This window comes from Misgurnus anguillicaudatus, unplaced genomic scaffold (genome assembly GCF_027580225.2).
Source record: "Misgurnus anguillicaudatus unplaced genomic scaffold, ASM2758022v2 HiC_scaffold_28, whole genome shotgun sequence".
NCBI classification, from domain to species: Eukaryota; Metazoa; Chordata; class Actinopteri; order Cypriniformes; family Cobitidae; genus Misgurnus; species Misgurnus anguillicaudatus.
Genome location: NW_027395278.1, coordinates 2,947,516 through 2,968,969, shown reverse-complemented (window position 1 = coordinate 2,968,969; position 21,454 = coordinate 2,947,516). Strand labels below are relative to the sequence as shown.

At 37.9% G+C, this 21,454-nt stretch overlaps 1 protein-coding gene across 1 annotated transcript in view; it reads right to left on the bottom strand.

The window, feature by feature from the left end:
* LOC141362557 (pleckstrin homology domain-containing family H member 1-like) overlaps positions 1-16,766 on the bottom strand; it is a 49,687-nt gene extending 32,921 nt beyond the window's left edge. The window contains exons 1-2 of the mRNA XM_073864805.1: positions 16,629-16,766; positions 5,661-5,833 (exon numbers count right to left, since the gene is read on the bottom strand). Coding sequence (XP_073720906.1) covers positions 5,661-5,807 — 147 coding nt within the window. The 5' untranslated portion in view covers positions 5,808-5,833; positions 16,629-16,766. The remainder of the gene's footprint in view (positions 1-5,660; positions 5,834-16,628) is intronic.
* Between the last annotated feature and the right edge of the window lie 4,688 nt (positions 16,767-21,454).

Genomic DNA, 21,454 nt, shown 5'->3' with positions numbered 1-21,454 from the left:
ACTGACCTCGGGTTTGCCTTACCCACTCAACAATGATTCACAGAGTATTAAACGTTATTCAACAACCATGTCATAAAGTTTAACTGTGGTGAGTGGTGGGTGTTAAGCTTTCTAGCCTCAATAGAGTCAATGTAAAGTTTCCGATTAATTGAACAGACAAATATTGAGTAATATATCAGGATAGTAGAGTACAGACTTTTGTCAAAGTAGATTTATTTTGCCATGCCAATGTTGTTTGAAACAACGGCATTAAACAGAAAGACTCTTTAATGTTAAAACACATTCAAGTCATGATTCAGCTAGTTGAGGATGGATCAAGGAATAATATATGGTTGACAGGCCACAGGTTAAACAGGTGGAAGCAGGGCAGCTGACTGGGCATCAGACAACCAGGTATGTGGAATATTTCACAACTGTTCTCTCGCAGTTGCTATGGGGAAACGCAAAGAAATTTTGCTTAAACTTTCTTAGACAGCTGACTACACAACCTTTGCATACGAAAACAGTGAAGGAGAGCTATGCATTAATGATTCCCAACCATAGCATCCAACTACAGTGTCACGATCAGATCACCACTATTTCTAAAAGCTCAGCCTTTTCCATAGGGAAACAATGGTCTGAAATGCAATGATTAACATTTTAGATCAAGACGCCAAAGGTCTGATTAATTTGGATAATAATTAATTTGTAGAGGTAAGTGAGAAAAGAAAGATTGATGAAAGAGAGACTGTACTGACCATGTTTTATAGTGTGCCCTATTTTATTCTGCACATTTGTAACCCTGAAATCCTAAAAGCTAAAGTCTGAAAATTTGTATGTTCAAAAACAAGCATCAAAGTTTGATTTCTATCAATGATTTCAATCTCTGACATGACCTTACTCAGTCAATATTAAAGATATCAATATCATATTTTCACATATTGTTCTTTATATTATGTACTGTAGGATGATTTTATGTAGAAAACAGTAAATAATAAAAAAATATTTTTAAAGGAACATTCCACTTTTTTTTGAAAATATGCTCATTTTACAGAGTTAAACATTTGATTCTTATCGTTTTGGAATCCATTCAGCTGATCTCCGGGTCTGGCGCTACCACTTTTAGCATAGCTTAGCACAATCCATTGAATCTGATTAGACCATTAGCATTGGGCTAAAATAACCAAATAACCAGAGTTTCAATATTTTTCCTATTTAAAACTTGACTCTTCTGTAGTTACATCGTGTACTAAGACCGACAGAAAATTTAAAGTTGCGATTTTCTAGGCAGATATGGTTAGGACCTATACTCTCATTCTGGCGTAATAATCAAGGGCGTTGCTGATGTAACATGGCTGCAGCAGGCGTAGTGATATTACGCACTGCCCGAAAATAGTCCCCTGCCATTGAAAGTAACCGAGGGGACTACTTTCGGGCAGTGCGTAATATCACTATGCCTGCTGCAGCCATGTAACGGCAGCAAAGTCCTTGATTATTACGCCAGAATAAGAGTATAGTCCTAACCATATCTGCCTAGAAAATCGCAACTTTGAATTTTCTGTCAGTCTTAGTACACGATGTAACTACAGAAGAGTCAAGTTTTAAATAGGATATATTTTGAAATTCTTTGGTTATTTTTTAGTGCGATGCTAATGGTCTAATCAGGTTCAATGAGTTGCTAAGCTATGCTGAATTGCATTCAAATGAGAGCTAAGCTATGTTAAAAGTGCTAGCACCAGACCTGGAGATCAGCTAAATGGATTCCAAAACGGTAAGAATCAAATGTTTAACTCTAGGGGAGCTGGAAAATGAGCATATTTTTTTAAAAAAGTGGAGTGTCCCTTTAAGTCACATTTTGGGAAAAATGTTTACATTATGCACAGTATAGTATTCCATTTTGTACACCAAATATGGCAGCATGTGCACAATACCACCCACCCCTCCCCCCCACGTAAGGTGCATCCCCCCCCCCCAAAACAAAAATCATGACATTAAACAATCTCAAACTTAGAATTTAAATTAAACAAAACATATTAAATTGTACAATAGTGCAATTTTTCTGATGTTTGATTGCACAGAGTTTATGATAAATTAATGTATTTTACAAAATGTTATAAAACTGAGGTCCCCGGCACCATCTCACACCCCCCAGTTTAAAAACCACTGCTGTACACAGTGCATTCACACATATTTTTATCAGGTCCCATTATGTGACAAACTCTCACAAAATTACAGCAAAAGTGAATGTGTACATGAAAAGAATGGAAAATGTCTACAATCAAGCCAGAATGAGACATCATACCTCTCACACAATTCTGTGTCATGTTTTTCCTCTGTAAAGTGGGTCAATGTGTAAAACACTCCTTACATCACCAAGAGAAGCAGATGAGAAGCGTATGACCTTTTCTAAACAGACACCAGCGGCAAACTCTCACTTTCACACACACTTCTGTCCTCCTTTTCTTTTCAACATAACAAGCAGAAACTAATGAGACACTAACCCTGATATCTAGCGAGAATAGTTGGAAAAAGTAGCAAAGCGAGAAGGAGCCAAGGTCAGGGTGATGTTAGAGCGATGACCAGAAAGGGAAGAAACCTGATAGACGATGTTTGGGACATGTCCAAGACTTAATGTCCCTGTGGTCTGCATGTTTAGATAGTAAACACCCCAATGGCACCACCACACATACACAAACAAAAAACGTGCACATTAACCGATCTACCTCTTGGACCAATAAGAAAAACATCCCTGATGCTGTTGAAATAAGTTATTAACATAAAAATATATATATATATATATATATATATATATATCAGGCCGAATCAAATGATTGAATTAAAAAGGATGACTTTGAGTATACAGTTTAAATATATGGAATGTATTTCAAGGGGGTCTGTCAGGAGTAAGAAACAACCAAGCAACCACTCAAAATACCCTAGCAACAACTTACTGTAGCAATGCCCTAAAAATCACTGCAATTGTATAGCAATGCAATAAAAACCATAGCGATAGCATAGTTATGCTCTGGCAACCACCCAGTGTGACGGCAAGCTTTGGAAAGTCAAGCCAGACAACCAAGCACATTTTCTTAACATGGCAAAATCTAGTTAGTTTCGCTGAACTGGTAACTAATAAAGGATTCCTTCCCTTATCTATGACACACACACACCTGTATATCCACTCAAGCATTGACAAGAGTCAGTGGTTTCCCCATGACTTTCCCTTCAAGGCTGCCTGCCAAGTTTGACAGTTAACCTTTTCTTGCAAGACAAACCGCTGAAGTCAATGCAGCATGACCAAACTGTAGAGCAAGAGGAAGAGATGGAAAGGAATAGAGATGGGAAGGAACAACGATACCCCTTCTATCGTGACATAGGCAAAAGTATTTTGAAAGTATTTGAACAGTTGAATCGCAACACTTAATACATATATGCCTTTTTTTTTATCCCAAGCGACTTATAGGTCATTCCTACAGTGCTCCTGTAGCTCAATTGGTCAAGCATTACATCAGATCCCACAGAATATACATACAGGTACTGATAATATATATATATATATATATATATATATATATATATATATATATATATATATATATATATATATATATATATATATATATATATATATATATATATATATTGTGCATTAATACATGTGCATGTACATACTAAAATCTAACCCATTACGTTTTGACATTGCTATGCACTCTAAAAATGGGTGGGTTATTTTTGACCCATAATGGTAAATATTAGACAGAACACATGCTGGGTTAAAAATGACCCAATGTTAGGTTGTTGTTATGCAGCCATGGTTAAAACAACCCAGCATTGGGCCAATTTAACCCAGCTGTGTGTTCTGTCCAATATTTACCCATTTTGGTGCTTTATTCGTGCCATGAGCAAGAATGTCTTTGCGTGTCACTCAGCGTGAATTGTTATAAATTGTTTTTCGTGTCCGTCGCACGACTTTCTTTATCGTGTCATTTTATATTTTGTTTTCTCATTGTTTTTCTCCTATTTTTTTACAATTGTCGCCTGGGGTTGTGTTTAGAATCACTTTCTGATACATTTCAGACATCCTAACCTAAGCCGTAACTCTTACCCCAAATTCAAGCGAAAATTGTTTTAAAAGCGGAAGAAAAACATGTAGAAACCAATACATAAAATTACATTCCAAATCTAATAAAATGACACAAAAAAAGAAAGTCGTGCCACAAACACAAAAAAATATTTATACAAATTTGTGCTGTGTGACACGAAAAAGACATTCATGCTCATGGCACGAAAAAAGCAAAACATTGTGTCAATAACACGAATAAATGAATATTTTGTGACTATAACATGACGCTAAACCTCATTTTTAAAAAAATAGTTACCACCAAAATCAGTATTGTATCAGGTCAGTATTAAAAAGTAAATCCTTAATTTTACGCAAAATCTGATATCTGCCATGTTATTCTGTCATCTTTATTCCCTTTTTTTCCCAAAATGCGATAAACGCCTCCTTCTCTGCAGAATGCAATAAATCCGCTCAACAAATCACAGCGCACCATTCCACGCATTGTAAACAACAATGGTGGCGCGTTGAATACACACGGAATCCTAGTTTTCCTCATCTACTTTGTACTTCGTGATCAACAAACAAACAAGAACAAAATTATACCTTTGATGGCATTGATAAACCTGTGGTGGTTTTCTGTGGCGGGGAAGAAACGTTAGCAACTCGGGCGACGGTAAAATGCCGGCTCTTGCTTGTTCTCACACGATGACATCAAGCTACTGTCATGCTAACACATTGACCCCAGGGGATCTTATGAAAAACTTTCCATTATTTTACGCGAAGTCAACGAAAATCGAGCAGGACCAAAACATTTAACAGCTGATCGCTGTCAAAAAAAAGTTTAGCGACGACGTCCCAAGGATGACAGCAGCAATGACAGTGTTCTTAATATATGTGAGTGTTTTGATTGATGTCATTAATGTTTATTTTTTTAATCATTGTATACCACTAGTCAACTAAATTAATATGACATGGAAAAGATGAATGCACATTTATATATTGATTCAATACATTTATAGCATTTTGAAAAAAACTTTATTTATTGCATTTTGCGGTTTTTATAATAAATCTTTGAAAATCTAATTATGGATTTTAATTTTTAATGTTATTATAATGTAAAGATGCTATGTGAAAGTTTGTAACAGAAAATAGTGGTTTTCATCTTGTCACTTTCTTGGAATAGAAAACAAATTTTTACCAAAATTAGTCAAAATGGATTTATTGCGTTTTGGAACCAAACTCTTCATATATACCTTTTTAGCATGATCCTCTAAGGTACTTCAAATAATACGTTATGGTTCTTTGTTTAGTGAGTTGAAAACCGGCTAAAAATACCCTGATGATACTATCCTGTGACCAATTAGTTCACTCCTTAAAAAGACATTATGTGCTAGTCATGAGATGCAATCCACCACAGCACACTAAACAGTGGCAAACTGTGTTTACTACTTTGTCTGTTATTTATCCTTCATAGAGCATGTGATATTCACAATCAAAGTGCATGTGTTACAGTCCAACCCAAGACAAGAGTTATTTTTGGTCAAGAAAGATAAGGTAAATAAATTAAATGTATCATATGCATATCTGCAATACAATGGGGTGCATTCTCTTTATTTACCCTTTCAGCGAGTAGGTGGCGGATGTTTCCTGCTTGCAGGCGAAACCTCATGAGCTGCGTCTCCAGGGCAATGCATCGTTTCTGCCAGTCCACACAGGTGTTGGGCACTGCTGCTGTAGCTGTGCTGCCCTCCATCACCTCTGCCATCTGTGCCTGCGTGCCAGTCTGCCAACCTGCAACACAGATGGAAAAATCTATTAGGAACAGTGTGGGAAGTTGTCAGGTGGAGCGAGTCAGCGCAATGAAAATAGGGGTCTGCTTGTTTCCAGAATTTGTTTAAAACAGCTTGAATGTTACTCTACACCAGGGGTCTCAAACTCAAACTGGCTTGGGGCCATTTCTAAGACAGAAATTTCCTCGGGGGGCCGCAGTGCTATTTTAACGTTCAAAGTACAATATTTCTGTAAGTCTGTGTTTAATTTCTATTATTTAATGTATAATAATACTTGAAAATATATAAGCAGTGGTTTTATCTTTTTAATATACATTACTTTATAAAAGTAAGTAAATCTTTTCTTGACCTTATCTTAACTAAGACCTATTATAACCTTGCAATTATAATAAATTAAACTTAACAAATTAAATTTCTGTATACATTTATAAACTATTATAAAAAATGACCACCAGTAAGTGTTTCTGTTTTGATTTATTTTGGATTGTTTTCAGTCATAGTATTGACTTCATTATGTTCTTTGTTATTTCAGTTTTAATTAATTTTCTATTATATGTTGGAAAATATTAATAAGTGAAAGTGATCCATAACTTTTGAATGGGTAGTCCATGTTATATAAGCTAGTTGGACAGAAAAAAAAATAATACTGCTCTATGTGTAATTGAATAGTAAGCTACATGATAATATATTATACTTCATTATATATAGCAGTATTCATACTTTTATCTTCTGTACATTTCTCCACATCTTTTCTTAACCTGGGCACTTTGATGGCTCTTTTCTTATCTGTAGTTTAAAATGTGTTGCATTACATCTACCGCTCTGCCTCTCTATGCGGTGTCTCCATTAGATGCTGTGACTTCTTGATGTGAACTAACCCCACCGCAGCTCGATCTTCTCTGAGTAACAGCTGAGTATCCACCCGGAAGTAACAAATCTTCTCTGGACAAACACTACAAAGTCCCGACCAGATTAACTTATCGCATGGTGACAATGATATGATCGACGCAAGGTTCAGTTGAGGAATTAAAATCCGATCACGCATTCCGTTATCCTCGACATCACGGAGCGTGCGCGGTTCATGGCTGCGTAGCAACGGGTGACGCGACCCACGCCACGGAGCGCAACTTCCGCTCCCAAGCACTTTGGAAAGTAAATGCTTTGATTCGTTTTAACGCGTTGTTAGACGCGACATGTGAACGAACACTAGAACGTTTAAATCAAAAATCAAACGAATATAAAACAAAGTGAATGAAAAATTTTCTGCGGGCCAGATTATGTTATATTTTTGAAAGGTGACGCGGGCCGCAGAGAGGGGGAGGGCGGGCCGCAAATGGCCCGTGGGCCGGGAGTTTGAGACCACTGCTCTACACCCTTGCCTCATGTAGTATATGCAGATTTATGAATATGCTAATTAGATCCTTGCCTCTACTCGTTCGCACCACTAGGCTCGTACCATAGATATATATGTAAATAGATTTCACACAATTCATACATGAACTGCGTGTTTGCAGCACTAATCTTAAGCCCTGATATTAACAGGTTACAGCCAGTGTTGGGTGAAACCAGCCTGATCTCATAGGAAATCGTAAATATTTTACGAGCTGGCTAATTCGTATCAATTCACATGAAGTTAATCGTGCAAAATCGTACGATTCTCATGAAAAAAAAACACACAACAAAACCGAACCCCTAACCCCGCCCCTAACCCAGCACCTAACCCCAAAATCACAGGGGTCAAGGCAAATAGTACCAAAGCTTACGACTGTGATCAAATGAATTAATACAAAAAAGCCAACTGGAATAATATGTATGAATTCTAGTGAGATGGAGTGGTATAGAGTTTAATTACTAAGTAATTAGTTACTGTAATTTAATTACTTTTTCCTGTAATTTAATTATAGTTACTTACTTCTGATATAACTTAATACTGTGTATAGACTGTAGAACAAGTCGATTTAACATCAAAAAAGTCTAATGTTAAGGGAACACGCCCAGATTTTGGGACTTTAGCTTATTCACCGTATCCCGCAGAGTTAGATAAGTCCATACATACCTTTCTCATCTCCGTGCGTGCTGTAACTCTGTCTGATGCAGCCCCCGCTAGCTTAGCTTAGCACAAAGACTGGAAGTGAATGGCTCCAGCTAGCAAACTGCTCCCAATAAGTGACAAAATAATGCGAACATTTTCCTATTTATGTGTTGTGATTTTTATAACAAGGTGATATGAGACAAAGCAATCTTTTAACAGTTTACATACTGGGAACTATATTCTCAGAAGACGAAGCACTGCTACTTGGGCGGAGTGATTTGCACAACTCTGACCGAACTCTCTGCTCCTCATCAGGGGCTTCTCGGGTGCTGCGAGCAAATCACTCCGCCCAAGTAGCAGTGCTTCGTCTTCAGAGAATATAGTTCCCAGTATGTATACTGTTAAAAGATTGCTGTGTCTCATATCACCTTGTTATTTGTACACGGTGTGACTATACAAATCACAACACATAAATAGGAAAATGTTTGTGTTATTTTGTCACTTATTGGGAGCAGTTTGCTAGCTGGAGCCATTCACTTCCAGTCTTTGTGCTAAGCTAAGCTAGCGGGGGCTGCGTCAGACAGAGTTACAGCACGCACGGAGATGAGAAAGGTATGTATGGACTTATCTAACTCTGGGGGATACGGTGAATAAGCTAAATTCCCAAAATCTGGGCGTGTTCCTTTAAAATGCATGTTTTTTTATGTATCCTTCTCACTTTAAATACTTTGGTAACTTATTAAGAATAACGGTAACACTCTAGTTTCCAATTGTCACTATTAACTGGTTCTTTATTAGCATTTATAGGGGCGGTTTCCCGGACCAGGATTAGCTTAATCCAGGACTAGGCCTTAGTTTAATTAGGAAATATAACTAGTTTTAAACAACATGCCTTACTAAAAACATTACCTGTGTGCATCTTGAAGTAAAACAAAGGGCCCTGATGTATTTTAAGATCTGTAAGTGAAAGTTGTTTTCAGTTTGGAGAGCTCTTAAAAGTGTTTAAGTCTAGGATTAGTCTAATCCCTGTCCGGGAAACCGCCCCATAGTGTCCTCCATAGTGACTGACAAGAAATTGGCTGACGTTTATAGCGTTTACAGACCAGATTTTAATTCCATTAGACAGTTTACTATAAATGAGGCCAAAATGCCTGTAATCCAAGGCTGACATTTACCATAAAATGAGGACACTGCTGACATCATCGCTGTGATGGTAAACGCTCTGGGCCCGAGGGTTTCTATTCACCTCACTTTTATTGTTTCCCTCTCTTCAAATGAGCTCACTTTTTTGATCGCCTTGGTAACCACTGAAAAGCAAACTTGAACTGTGAGCTAACAAAGATGACACAATTTAACAAAGACTCCCTTCTCTTGCACTGTACTACACACAGTGTAGACACTAATATGCACATGCACTAATACACTACTATGCACATGCGTTGGGATAGGATATGTCCAACTATACATGTTTAGACAGTCTATCCAGAATCTCTACCCCATATTCAGCCACCTAAATATCCCTGCTCAAGCAATCCCTTCTTAATTACAGACCCAGGGAGAAACAGGATCCTGGCCCACACAATGGAGTCTTTCTGCATGACAGTCCCTATTACCAGTATGAGGGAGGGGGGTATCAGTCCCCCCGAAAAAGGGATAAAGAATGCGGCAGCTCAAAGGAGACAAGCTCTTGAATAGTTGAAAGCACAGTTTATTTTTACCTGCGCGAAGCTGACAGGCCGCAATTAGTCTGTATCTCAACCACAGGTTTTGTTAGAACAGAATGGGCAAGTAGGCCTTTGCAGTCCTTTGACAGACTGCGTCGAATCAAAGCGTCGTAGATCATCTCACTGCTGTAGCTTAAATGTAGCCTGTCGCAAATATGCCAACCTCCATGTCTAAAAAAATGGCTCTATTCATATGGTGGGAAAATAAAATGAAAAGTTACAATACAAATGTGGGTTGGTGAGTGTGGGAGTCACAACAATGAAGGCAATAAGATGTTTCTGATGAACTTCAAAACAGTAAAGGTTGAAGTTTGACAATATAATGGCCTTTGCACTAGACAATAAACGGCAGCTAGTTGGAAGCGAAACGGTAAATGAGACAGAGTGACACCAGAAGTCTCTACCGCGGCAGACATTTAAACTGCAGAGCGGCACAACTGTCTCTTGTCGCGCTCTGCAATTAGCATGGTTGTAACTATAGCCCTTCTGACAAATTACAGAAGCGGCGCACAGACAGATTCCTCTAGCTGACCAAAGCGCTATAACTCACTGTTTAGTTATGTACAGACTTGACTGAAACCAAAACCTATGGTTTGGGAAACGTAGCCTGGCGGAGGCAGCCATGGCTGTCAGAAGGTCAAAAGAAGCCAATGTTTCTGCTACTGCAGCTTAACCCAATGTCAACTTGTAATGTCAAAGCTGACAGCAATACGCAAACGATACATTTGCCCCTTAAACCTATGTGCTAATGCTTTGAGAAAAAAGCCATTTTGCAGCTTGATGTTTGACTGTGGGAAGGAAGAGAGAAAGAGCGATAAGTCGTTGGTCTTCTTCAGAGAAGATATTTAATGACAAAACTAATGCTGCGTTCACACCAGCCATGGTAGAGGCTTCAAGCGCGAGTGATTTCAATGTTAAGTCAATGTGAAGACGCGTTGATGCGGTCTCGGGGCGAGAACGAGGTGTTAAGCGCGGCGCGGTAGACACGATTCCGCCTAATTCGCGCGTCTAATTTGGGTGAATGCGCAAATTGAGTGTTGCCGCGGCAAACGTGCGAGTTGAAAAATTGGAACTTTCCAGGAAAAACGTGCCGCGTTAACCAATCAGGAGCTTGCTCTAGTAGTGACATGATTACAGGAAGCTAGTGGAATTTCAGCGGAGTCGCAGAAGCCCCTCCCATGACGCGAATTTCCGTGTGAATTTCTTGATGACTAGAATTTCACGTGCGGCTTTCACGCGCAATTGAAGCAAGTAAACTCAAAATGTTCAAGCGGCAAACTAGACGCTGTAGACGCAAATTTGACGCCTCAAACGCGGCTGGTGTGTGAACCCATGGTAAGACTCTCTTTGCAGTTTTTGCAATATTGTTTTATAATCATTTTTAATTCATTTTTAAGAAATTAATCAAGAGATTATATAAATCAGATTGTTTGCATTACAGTTTGTGTGTAATAATGGCATTTCATACACTGTCAGAAAAAATGGTCCCTAACTGTCACTGGGGCGGTACCCTTTCAAAAAGTAAACCTTTGCATGCACCTAAAGAATTCATAGTAGTACCTCAATAGTATATATTGGTACCAAATGTTATGCACATCCTAAATGGTACACATTAGCTATTGTTTAGGTTAGGGCTGCACGATTTAGGTAATTTTTCCCATTGCGGTTATTGATGCTAATATTGCGATGTGCAATTGCGATTATACTAAATGGTATCATGAGTCAACTTGATTGGTTTTAAGGAAAATCCACACACAGTTTAGCTAAAATGTGTATTTGTAAAACTAGAAATGTTTTTGTGTTGCCACGTGATGTAGCAACTGCTCAGTGTCAGTAATCCTAAATCCAAAATACCGCCATACAACAGACACAGAGTTTTTTTAGCTACCAGATCACTGTCAACCTCCTCTGCATCCATCTTCACTCTGGTATAAGTGACGACGCACACCACACATGTGCATGCCACACGTGCACTGCCTTTTTTGTTCGTTTTTCTTTCTTTTTTTAAACAGCAAGGAAAATCATCAAACTGTTATCAGAAAGTTTGCGTTAACAAGTCCACATATTTATTTATTTAATATAATTGCAACATTTTGCTGTCATATAATCGCATAGGCTGACATCGCGATTGCGATGCGATTAATTGTGCAGCACTAGTTTAGGTACTGCCCCAGTGACAGCTAGGAACAGTGTATTTCAAGATTAAAAATACTGGGACATGGGTTAAAACTATATAGCAACCTTCATTACTTCAAGACCCCCTATTGTCCACAACAATATTTGAAGGCCTCTCAACTCACTAATACTTTTGTCTTATTTTGAATCATTTTATGCCATTCTGAGGCCCCCTTGGAAGAGGGCCCCCCTTTAGGCCCCGGCCCCCTAATTGAGAAACACTGGGTTAAAGGTTTTCAAGAATCCATAGTGAATCTCATACAGCAAAAAGAAAAAAGTTTGTTAGAATTTGAATGTTTTTCAAAGACCATTTAAAGGGACACTCCACTCTTTTTAAAAAATATGCTCATTTTCCAGCTCCCCTAGAGTTAAACATTTGATTTTTACCGTTTTGGAATCTATTCAGCCAATCTCTGAGTCTGGCAGTATCACTTTTAGCATAGCTAAATTCCGCTTTGTTGCTGATATGGCTAGGAACTATAATCTCATTCTGGCGTAATAATCAAGGACTTTGCTGCCGTACCATGGCTGCAGGAGGCGCAATGATATTACTCAGCGCCTGAAAATAGTCCCCTTGGTAACTTTCAATAGCAGAGGACTGCGTAATATCATTGAACCTCCTGCAGCCATGGTACGGCAGCAAGTACTTGATTATTACGCCAGAATGAGAGTATAGTTCCAAGCCATATCAGCCTAGACAATTGCAACTTTTAATTTTCAGTCAGTCTTAGTACAAAATGTAACTACAGAAAAGTCAAGTTTTAAATAGGAAAAATATTGAAACTATTTGGTTATTTTAGCGCGATGCTAATGGTCTAATCAGATTCAATGGATTATGCTAAGCTATGCTAAAAGTGGTACAGCCAGACCCAGAGATCGGCTGAATGGATTCCAAAACGGTAAAAATCAAATGTTTTACTTTAGGGGAGCTGGAAACTGAGCATATTTTCAAAAAAAGTGGAGTGTAACTTAAAAAAAGTAAAACAGAAAGCAGAGCCAGATTTTATAGGGCTACATTTACATTTTGGATAAAGCATTGTGTCAGAACTGAGATCTCTTGTAATGACTCATAATACTTCCATCTCAGCCTATCTGAAGGCCAAAGGCTTTCCATAGCAGTGCCCCTTAAAAGATCTAACAGCCATGAAAGCTCTCATACATCTCCATACAGCCACAAAATGTCACGGACAGATAACTGCATAGCTTTTCACTTTAAAACGATGCCCCATAGTGTCCTATAAATGAGACAATGTGAACTATTTACAACACTTGTGGAATAGGTAAATCATATGATCCAATTCATATCACAAGGGGCAAAAACAATAAGCCTGTCATGAAAGGTCAGTGGGAAACCAGGACACATCTCTGGTGCATCATTCAGTGAAACAAAACCACCTCTGTTATTTCAATACGCTGAATATCAGCTCTGGGTCACGTACATGTAGACATGGGCGAATACACCCTAAATCTCCGCTGAGCGTGCAGCTGCGGTGATGTAAGCGATTAGGTGATTAAATGATATCATCGCAACATCATGTGAAATCCCCTCTGTTGTTTTTCTGGATTGTGTGTGTCAAGACCAAACTGGTTTTCGAAGAATTTGGCATCCCGATGGAATTAATCAAATCAACAGGAAAAGTGTGCTGGGTGGTTTATGGTATGTGCGTGTGGTGTGCATGAACGTGACCAAACTGTTGAACTCTTGTTTGAATGACATGACTGTATGTTATTAATGTGCTTGTCTTGTACACAGCTTTATGTGTGTGTATGCCAAAAACTAATTTTCCCTTAAAAAGGACAAATAAATGATCATCATCAATAATTCAGACCAGTAATCTATTCTTCAAGTATTTAAAGACTTTTTCAATATTTAAGTGCTATAATTGGGCCCCTAGTGCTTTTATAAACCTAGAAAATGTGAAAAAGATCAACCCAGTAACTTAGTTTTGGTGAACCATTCCCTGCAATCATGTAAAAAATAGGTAATTGAATTTGGCTCCTCTTGTGATGTAAGAAGGGGATAATACCGCCCCTTAATATGCACTATCCAACCACTGCACTGCCATTTAGTACAGAGATCAGCTCATTTGCATTTAAAAAGAGCTGAAACTTCACATACGCACTCTGGAGACGCCAAAGATTTATTTGACATCTTAAAAAAAGTCTTGTGAAATGTTTTAAATCGGAAAAACATTTAAACTCTTTGGTTATTTTTTTAGCGCAATGCTAATGGTCTAATCAGATTCAATGGATTGTGCTAACTGCTAAGCTATGCTTAAAGTGGTAGCGGCAGACCCAGAGATCAGCTGAATGGATTCCAAAACGGTAAAAATCAAATGTTTAACTCTAGGTGAGCTGGAAAATAAGCTTTTTTTTTAAAGTGGAGTGTCCCTTTAAATTCACAGTGTTTGCTATGCTATTATGTTTGTGTGTGATCTTCTAAATGAATACTTGTAATAGCTACTGTATTACAGATTGGAGCAAGTAGCCTTTAAACTTTCCAACTGCTGTATTTGCTCTTCCACAGACTATACATCTTAAAAGTGAGTCCGCCACACTCCTCTAAACTGAGCCTCATTGCTTTTGTTTCAGCTTCTCCAGTCTGCAACAAAGTTTTCCATTTGGTGTCCATGCAACAATTTATGGCCACCCATAACATCAGCTTTGGAGGTCTGAATAACTAAAACAAGGCCTGCTTGACTAACTCAAAGTAGCTGAAAACAGCTAAATAAAGTCACTCTGCACCATACAGATGCTTTTGTCCCCATTATCTTTTCTTTGAAGCTTAAATCGGTACAAATTCTGAGAAGGTCTGAAAAAGTTGATTCCATCCATGGTTTCTCATTTCTGGTCCCCCTTGGCCAAGCTTGTCTATTTTGATGGTTGTCAGCTACATCTACAGCTGTATTTAGGCTGGAAGACCAGATAAACCAGCTAAAAGCCAACTTGGCCAAGCTGCGATTCCAGGCCAAGAACCACCTTAGACTGATTCAAGCTCTTCAGTGTGACTTATTTCTTTTTCCTTCTACCTAAACATCCTTTATGTTTTACCTCGACAGTTTATATGCGACTGTCATCTTTGGCGTGCTTGTTACACTACAGAAATGAATTAAATCAAACATGAACTGAGAAACGGCTGTGAGTAAATCTAGGGCCAAAGCATCAATGACGCCAAAAGACACTACTGAATATAGAGCACCGACCGCTGTAGCCCCAGACTGCACAGATTTCATATTTAGGAGTGAGGACATCTGCTGTAAAACACAACACCCATTTAGTGGTGGTATAAATAGATTGGATTGCATGAATCATTCATAACAACTGTAGATGAGCCATGAAAATCACCCGCAGTTCCAATATTCTCTCCACCATTGCTGCTCTCTTCTTATCTGGTCTACAGGAAGACTTGCATTCAGCCTAATAACAGGTTTCTGTAAACTAGCCACACTCATTATCAGCCTGAGCAGTAAATATAGCCTACAGACATTCCTCCAAGCTGAGGTGTAAACATCTTCAATACAGTAACCTACACACAAAGACAACACAATTTTATTGTAAATGCTCTGACTGATGCAGGCTTTAGAGTGCAGTTTTAGTAAGCTTTAAAGTTCTTTGCTTTTATCCAAAGTGACTTATAGTGCATTTCGGCTATATAATGCATTTTATCATTATGCATTTCCCCTGGGATCAAACACTTTTGCTTTGATAATGCAATGCTCTACTTGTTATAAAGCTACAGAAACAAGTTTTAGCAACTACTTTAGTAAAACTCTTAAAACGTGCCTCAAAGTGATTTAAATTTATTTTTGGGGAAAAAACATTTAATTTTATATAATATGACCCATAAATATCAGTACACCCCTTATGAAAATTAACCATGGTTTTACTACAGTTAAAACCAAAAAACCATGGTTACTGTAGTAAAACCATGGTAACCACAAAATAACCATGGTTTTGACAATATAAGGTTTTCAAAAACCATAGTTAAACCATGGTTAGTGTAGTAAAACTATAGCTTTACTGATAATCAATACACCCAAAAAAAAAAACATGGTTACTACTTTTACCACAATAAAACCATGGTTAATTTTCGTAAGGGACGCGCATGGTTTTACTATAGTAGCTAAATGTTTAGGAACTGATTATTGATTATCATAGTTTTATTACTAATATCAAGGTAAACGTTTACTATTGTACAACAATGGTAATGTAATTCCAATGGTTTTTAAATAATAGCCTACTGTAATCGATTAAGAGAGAGAGAGAGAGAGAGAGAGAGAGAGAGAGAGAGAGCGTCTCATAAATATTTACGTTAGAAATATTAAATTGCGAAGAAACCTCTTGACTGACTGACTGACTATTTGTTGTGGTCTCTAATGCGCGTGCGAGTTCAAGGTCAGCTGTTATCAAACTCATTCATTGTGATCAAAGGCTCCACGTGAGCACATGTACAGTTATAAACAGCAATATAGGCTGCTTGCAAACTTGCCCATCATACTGCCTTTCACATAGCCTTCTAAACCGTAATCGTAACACTTGTTCATGCACCGACAGATTATGCTACAAAACCCAATGATGACACGTGTAGGAAATGTTGGGATTACTTTCGTGCAAAAATCGGCAGAATGCAATGCACAGGTGTGTCAGACTCACTCGATAATGCATACATTAACATAGACACAGACCCGCGATCATACCAATTAATAACAACAGTGCGGTTTGGGGGTCTACAACGTTAACACTTTAAAACTTACAGTATTACCCATATGGAACAGCCGTCGAAACTGCATGATCTTTGAACCGAAGACAAACTATATTCAGTCAGTTCTTAAAAACGCGCGAGTCCTCCAAATAGTTCAGCTTACCTTGTGATTGTCCTTCTGTCCACCGCACGAGTTCTTCACTTTAATGTTTCAAATCACATCGCCGAGGATCTGTAAACTCCTGTAAAGATTGCATTCGCATCGCTCCGTGGTTAAAGGTTTTCCGTCCTGCTCTGTACTCAGCAGCGAATCTCCATTCAGTAAGTTCATCCTTTATTTCTTTAAAGAGCAGAGCTCTGGGGTCAGATTACCCCGGGAGCCAAACCCCCTCCACGCGCGTGTATACAGGAAATTGCATCAGGGGCCACTACTGTCCCACTCGCAAGTGTTCACGTTTCTGACTCACTTATTGAGTTAAATCTTGTTCAGTCATTGTGGGTACACTTGCTCTTTATTAGTTGAGTGTGAATAATGCATAAAATAGGTGGTAGGGGATAAGTCATCTCATGAAAAAAGTTCAAACGAGGTAGGCTACTTCAAAAGTTTCCGAGCCTTTATTTCATCCTGACAACCAAAGTTAAACTGGGTTAAAATACTGCACATAATAATTACAGATAAGTGTGCAGGATTTGCGTGATTTTAACTTGGTAAGACTTTTAAAGATTTTTAATATAACAGAGTGCCTTTAAACTTATTTTAATGTGAATAATGCTTTTGTAATACGGTACTGTATGTTGTCATATTTCATTAACCAATAAATATCTTTCTAGTAATTTATAGGCAACCTTTAAATATTCAGTTACAACATTTTAGCGGTACCATGGTATAAATTAGTAAAATGGTAAAAGGCGGTTGCTCTAGTCTTTAAAAGTTTAAAGGGACACTCCACTTTTTTTGAAAATATGTTCATTTTCCAGCTCCCCTAGAGTTAAACATTTGATTTTTACCATTTTGGAATCCATTCAGCCGATCTACGGGTCTGGTGGTACCACTTTAGCATAGCTTAAAGCAACACTATGAAGTTTTTTTTACCTTTAAAAAATGTCTCTAAAATTATTTCAGTGATAGAACAACTTTTAACTGGACAAATTGTACTGTTGCTGCAACCTGAGCAGCCTCCTAGCTGCTACAAGCACCCTCTGAAAGTGACGGTGGAGGGTAGAGCACACAGCCCCGCCTCTCCCCCTGCCTGCAGAAGAGTGTCTGATACCAGGCACTGCTGCGCTTTTCAACCACATGGGGGAGCTGTAAGTCATTTTTACATGGAAACTACATAGTGTTGCTTTAACATAATTCATTACATCTGATTAGACCATTAGCATTGTGCTAAAAAGATCAGAGTTTCGATATTTTTCATAAACCTCTTCTGTAGTTACATTGTGTACTAAAACTGACGAAAAATTAAAAGTAGCGATTTTTACGGTTGATATGTCTAGGAACTATACTCTCATTCTGGCGTAATAATCTTTTTTGGCGTAACATGCCTGCAGCAGGTGCAATGTTATTATGCAGCGCCTGAAAATAGTCCCCTGCTATTGAAAGTAACCAAGGGGACTATTTTCGGGCAGTGCGTAATATCACTACACCTGCTGCTGCCATGTTACGGCAGCAAAGTCCCTGATTATTACGCCAGAATGAAGGTATAGTTCCTAGCCATATCGACTTAGAAAATCGCAACTTTTAATTTTCTTTCAGTCTTAGTACACGATGTAACTACAAAAGAGTCAAATTTAAAAAAGGAAAAATATCGAAACTCTTTAGCACTCTATTTTTTAGCACTATGCTAATGGTCTAATCAGATTCAATGGATTATGCTTAGCTATGCTAAAAGGTATTACCGCAAGACCTGGAGATCGGCTGAATGGATTCCAAAACGGTAAAAAAAGATCAAATGTTTAGCTGGAAAATGAGCATATTTTCAAAAAAAGTGGCTTATCATTCTTTATATTGCTATTTTATAATAATAATAATAATATGATGCATAAAACAAATGGATTATGAATTATGCAGTGAAAAATATGAGAAATATTTCATCTTCTTCAAAGTTGCAATCCTAGATTGCAGTTCAGCACACTCTGTGCTTTCCCTCAACCAACTTCATAAACGGACTCCTGGGATGCTTTTTAAAGAGTATAATAAGCTCTCAAGTATAATTTTTAAAAGATTCAATGTTTTATTTATTTTTTAAGGAAATTGTTTAATGCACATTTCATATTACGCTTAAACACTTAAGCACAGTAATGAATGAAGACGCTTAAGAAAATGAAGTCTCCAATCTTTCTTCTTAGTTGCAGATGTTTATCTTAGGTTTGACACAACTATTCATCTGTGACCTCTAATCCCTCTTTAATGTTTTGTTTTTGTATATTTTCATGTGATTGTTGTAGGGATTTGGACCATTGTGTGTTTATGAACTGCTGCCAACAAAGTTCTCAATACTGTAGATGACCCTGTCTGTAAAATCCAGACTAAAGTCTCATAATCTAATTATAAGATTAGGAGCATCAACGTTTAATTTCAAACTTCGACATGGTCTTACTCAAATAATATTAAAAATATCAAGGATTTATTTTCAAAGAATGCTCTTTACAATATGAAAATTTTGTGTTGAAAACAGTAAATTAAAATAAACCAACTTTTTCACAAGCAGGGTCACAAACATTTTTAAAATACAGACAGCCATATGTCTGACCATTTAAAGTTCTAAAACTTTCATTCAGTTCTCAGAAAGAATTAGTAAGGAACAAACAAATATCCCAACGTTCAGATGAACTCTTGCTGACAAAGCTGTAATTTCTTGCTATTTGCCATATAGTGCAAGCCAAAAGACATTCACATGGTTAAAGTACAGTGTGAAAGAAGCATTACAAGGCAATAAAGCGTTTGCGGGAGAGCAATTAGAAAGTTTGTGAGAGGAGTCTGCATTCTTCTTGTCACTGTTGTTTTATTTGCTTCCTCAAAATAAGACAATAACTCCTAAGCATGATTCATATGCTTCAACCAAATAATCTCATACAGAATTTTAAAAAGATGACACCAAGAAACTAACTAAAGTTTTAGGATGGGGTGTCTATCTTGCTCTTGGAGGGGAGAGTTTAGCTTCAGCCTTTACTAAAAACAAACCAACTGTAGTTTTCTCATAAAAGACATTGCTGGTTCAGGTCTGTGTGATATGGTTTTTAGCTTTTTTGGCAGTGCAGTGAAAAATAAAAAACAATTGGACTACTGCAAAAATTCTACAGAAGTTTAAAAGTTATGCAACTGCATGATATCGCGAACATCTTTGTTTCCTTAGAATGCTGCGTAATGCCATTATCGACTGTTATATTTCCAGCATAGTTTTTGTGGGTTATTTTCTCCTTTAGTGTGGTTTCATAGAGCAAACACCCATGCATATAAAGTCCACAAATGTAACTTTGGGTCTACTGCAGATGTTTGAATAAAATAATAGGTTTTCTCGTTTTCTCTGTGTATCTCGTGTGTGTGTTCGTGTCGTGTGTTTTTGTGTGCTTGTGTATAAAGCATTCAATGTTGAGGTAATGTTTAGCCGCACCCTGTTGTGTTCAGTACAAAACTTGACTGGTGTGTTCTAAAGTAATGAAATACTCCAGTCCCATGCTGGAATACAGTTGAGGAGTGAAGTCACATTTACATAGTTACAAAGGTTATTTCAAGTATAACATATCTTTGTCTATGTACTGTAACTGTATTTCCACTATGCTTGTGGAACAGTAACAGGTAACATGTTACTTCATGAATTTGCTTACTGCTTATGGAAATTATAAAATACATATAATAGACTGCAGGTCAAAAGTTTAAGATCATTTGACTGAGATGATCCCTTATTTTGCTTACAGACACTATTAATTTGACAGGCGTTACAGAACAAGATATTGCATATTAGATCCTAGATGAGATTAAACTATCAATTTGCTATAAACCTGAGGGTGATTTTATTCAGGCGTGTCTCAGAATCTGTGTGTGTACTATCTATGGTTTATATATCTGTATTTGCTTTAAACAGATTACATGTATCACCATGCACGTATACATGTAAATATTAGTGTGTACCAGTTCTCAAACTGGTGAAATTCTGCATTACCATACACAGTTATTTAAACTTCTGTGACATGCTAGTTACCACAGACATTTACAGTAATGGACTTGCAATGTGCACAGTGTCTCTGAGGGTTTGAAATTCAGAAATCGGAAGCTCATATTTTGTTAGTGCAATATCTTGCCACACAGACCTGTCAGGAATGGAGGTGGATGAACCCAAGTGCAGACAGCTCTCAACTCAAAAGACTTTTATTAATAAACAAAAACTCCCTCGAGGGGGTAAACAAGACAAGAATTAAATTAAATAAAAGACATGGCAAAAACAAGACAAGACTCCTGACGTGTTACACAAATACATACAATGATACCACAAAGACAAGAGACACAATGGCATTAAAATAGGGAAACTAATTAGGGGACAATAACAAACAGGTGAGGAAACTAATCATACATAATTAGAAAACAGGAGGGTAAGGTTAAGACTAAAGACAGGAGAGCACGTGCCACACATAACACATAGGTCACGTGACTATCCACACCAACACAGAACACATATACAGGGGTGTCAGGATCCTGGCACCAAACAAGACTAAATACATTTAATAACATTTGGGATCCTGACACTACCCTTCCCTTACGGGATGCCACACGGCATCCCAACACAACATGACATAAAACAATAAACAGTCCAACGGCCAGAAGGCCGACAGTGCCCAATGTCCGGACCCCCGAAAACAAGAAGGCGGGACAGACGGTCTCCGCCAAGGAAGTGGGCCCGGAACCCAGCACCACTCGGCCCGCCGACCTCAAACAGGACACAGGACATGCCGTACAGGAACGCTCACGGGGCTCACTGACCAGTGAGCATC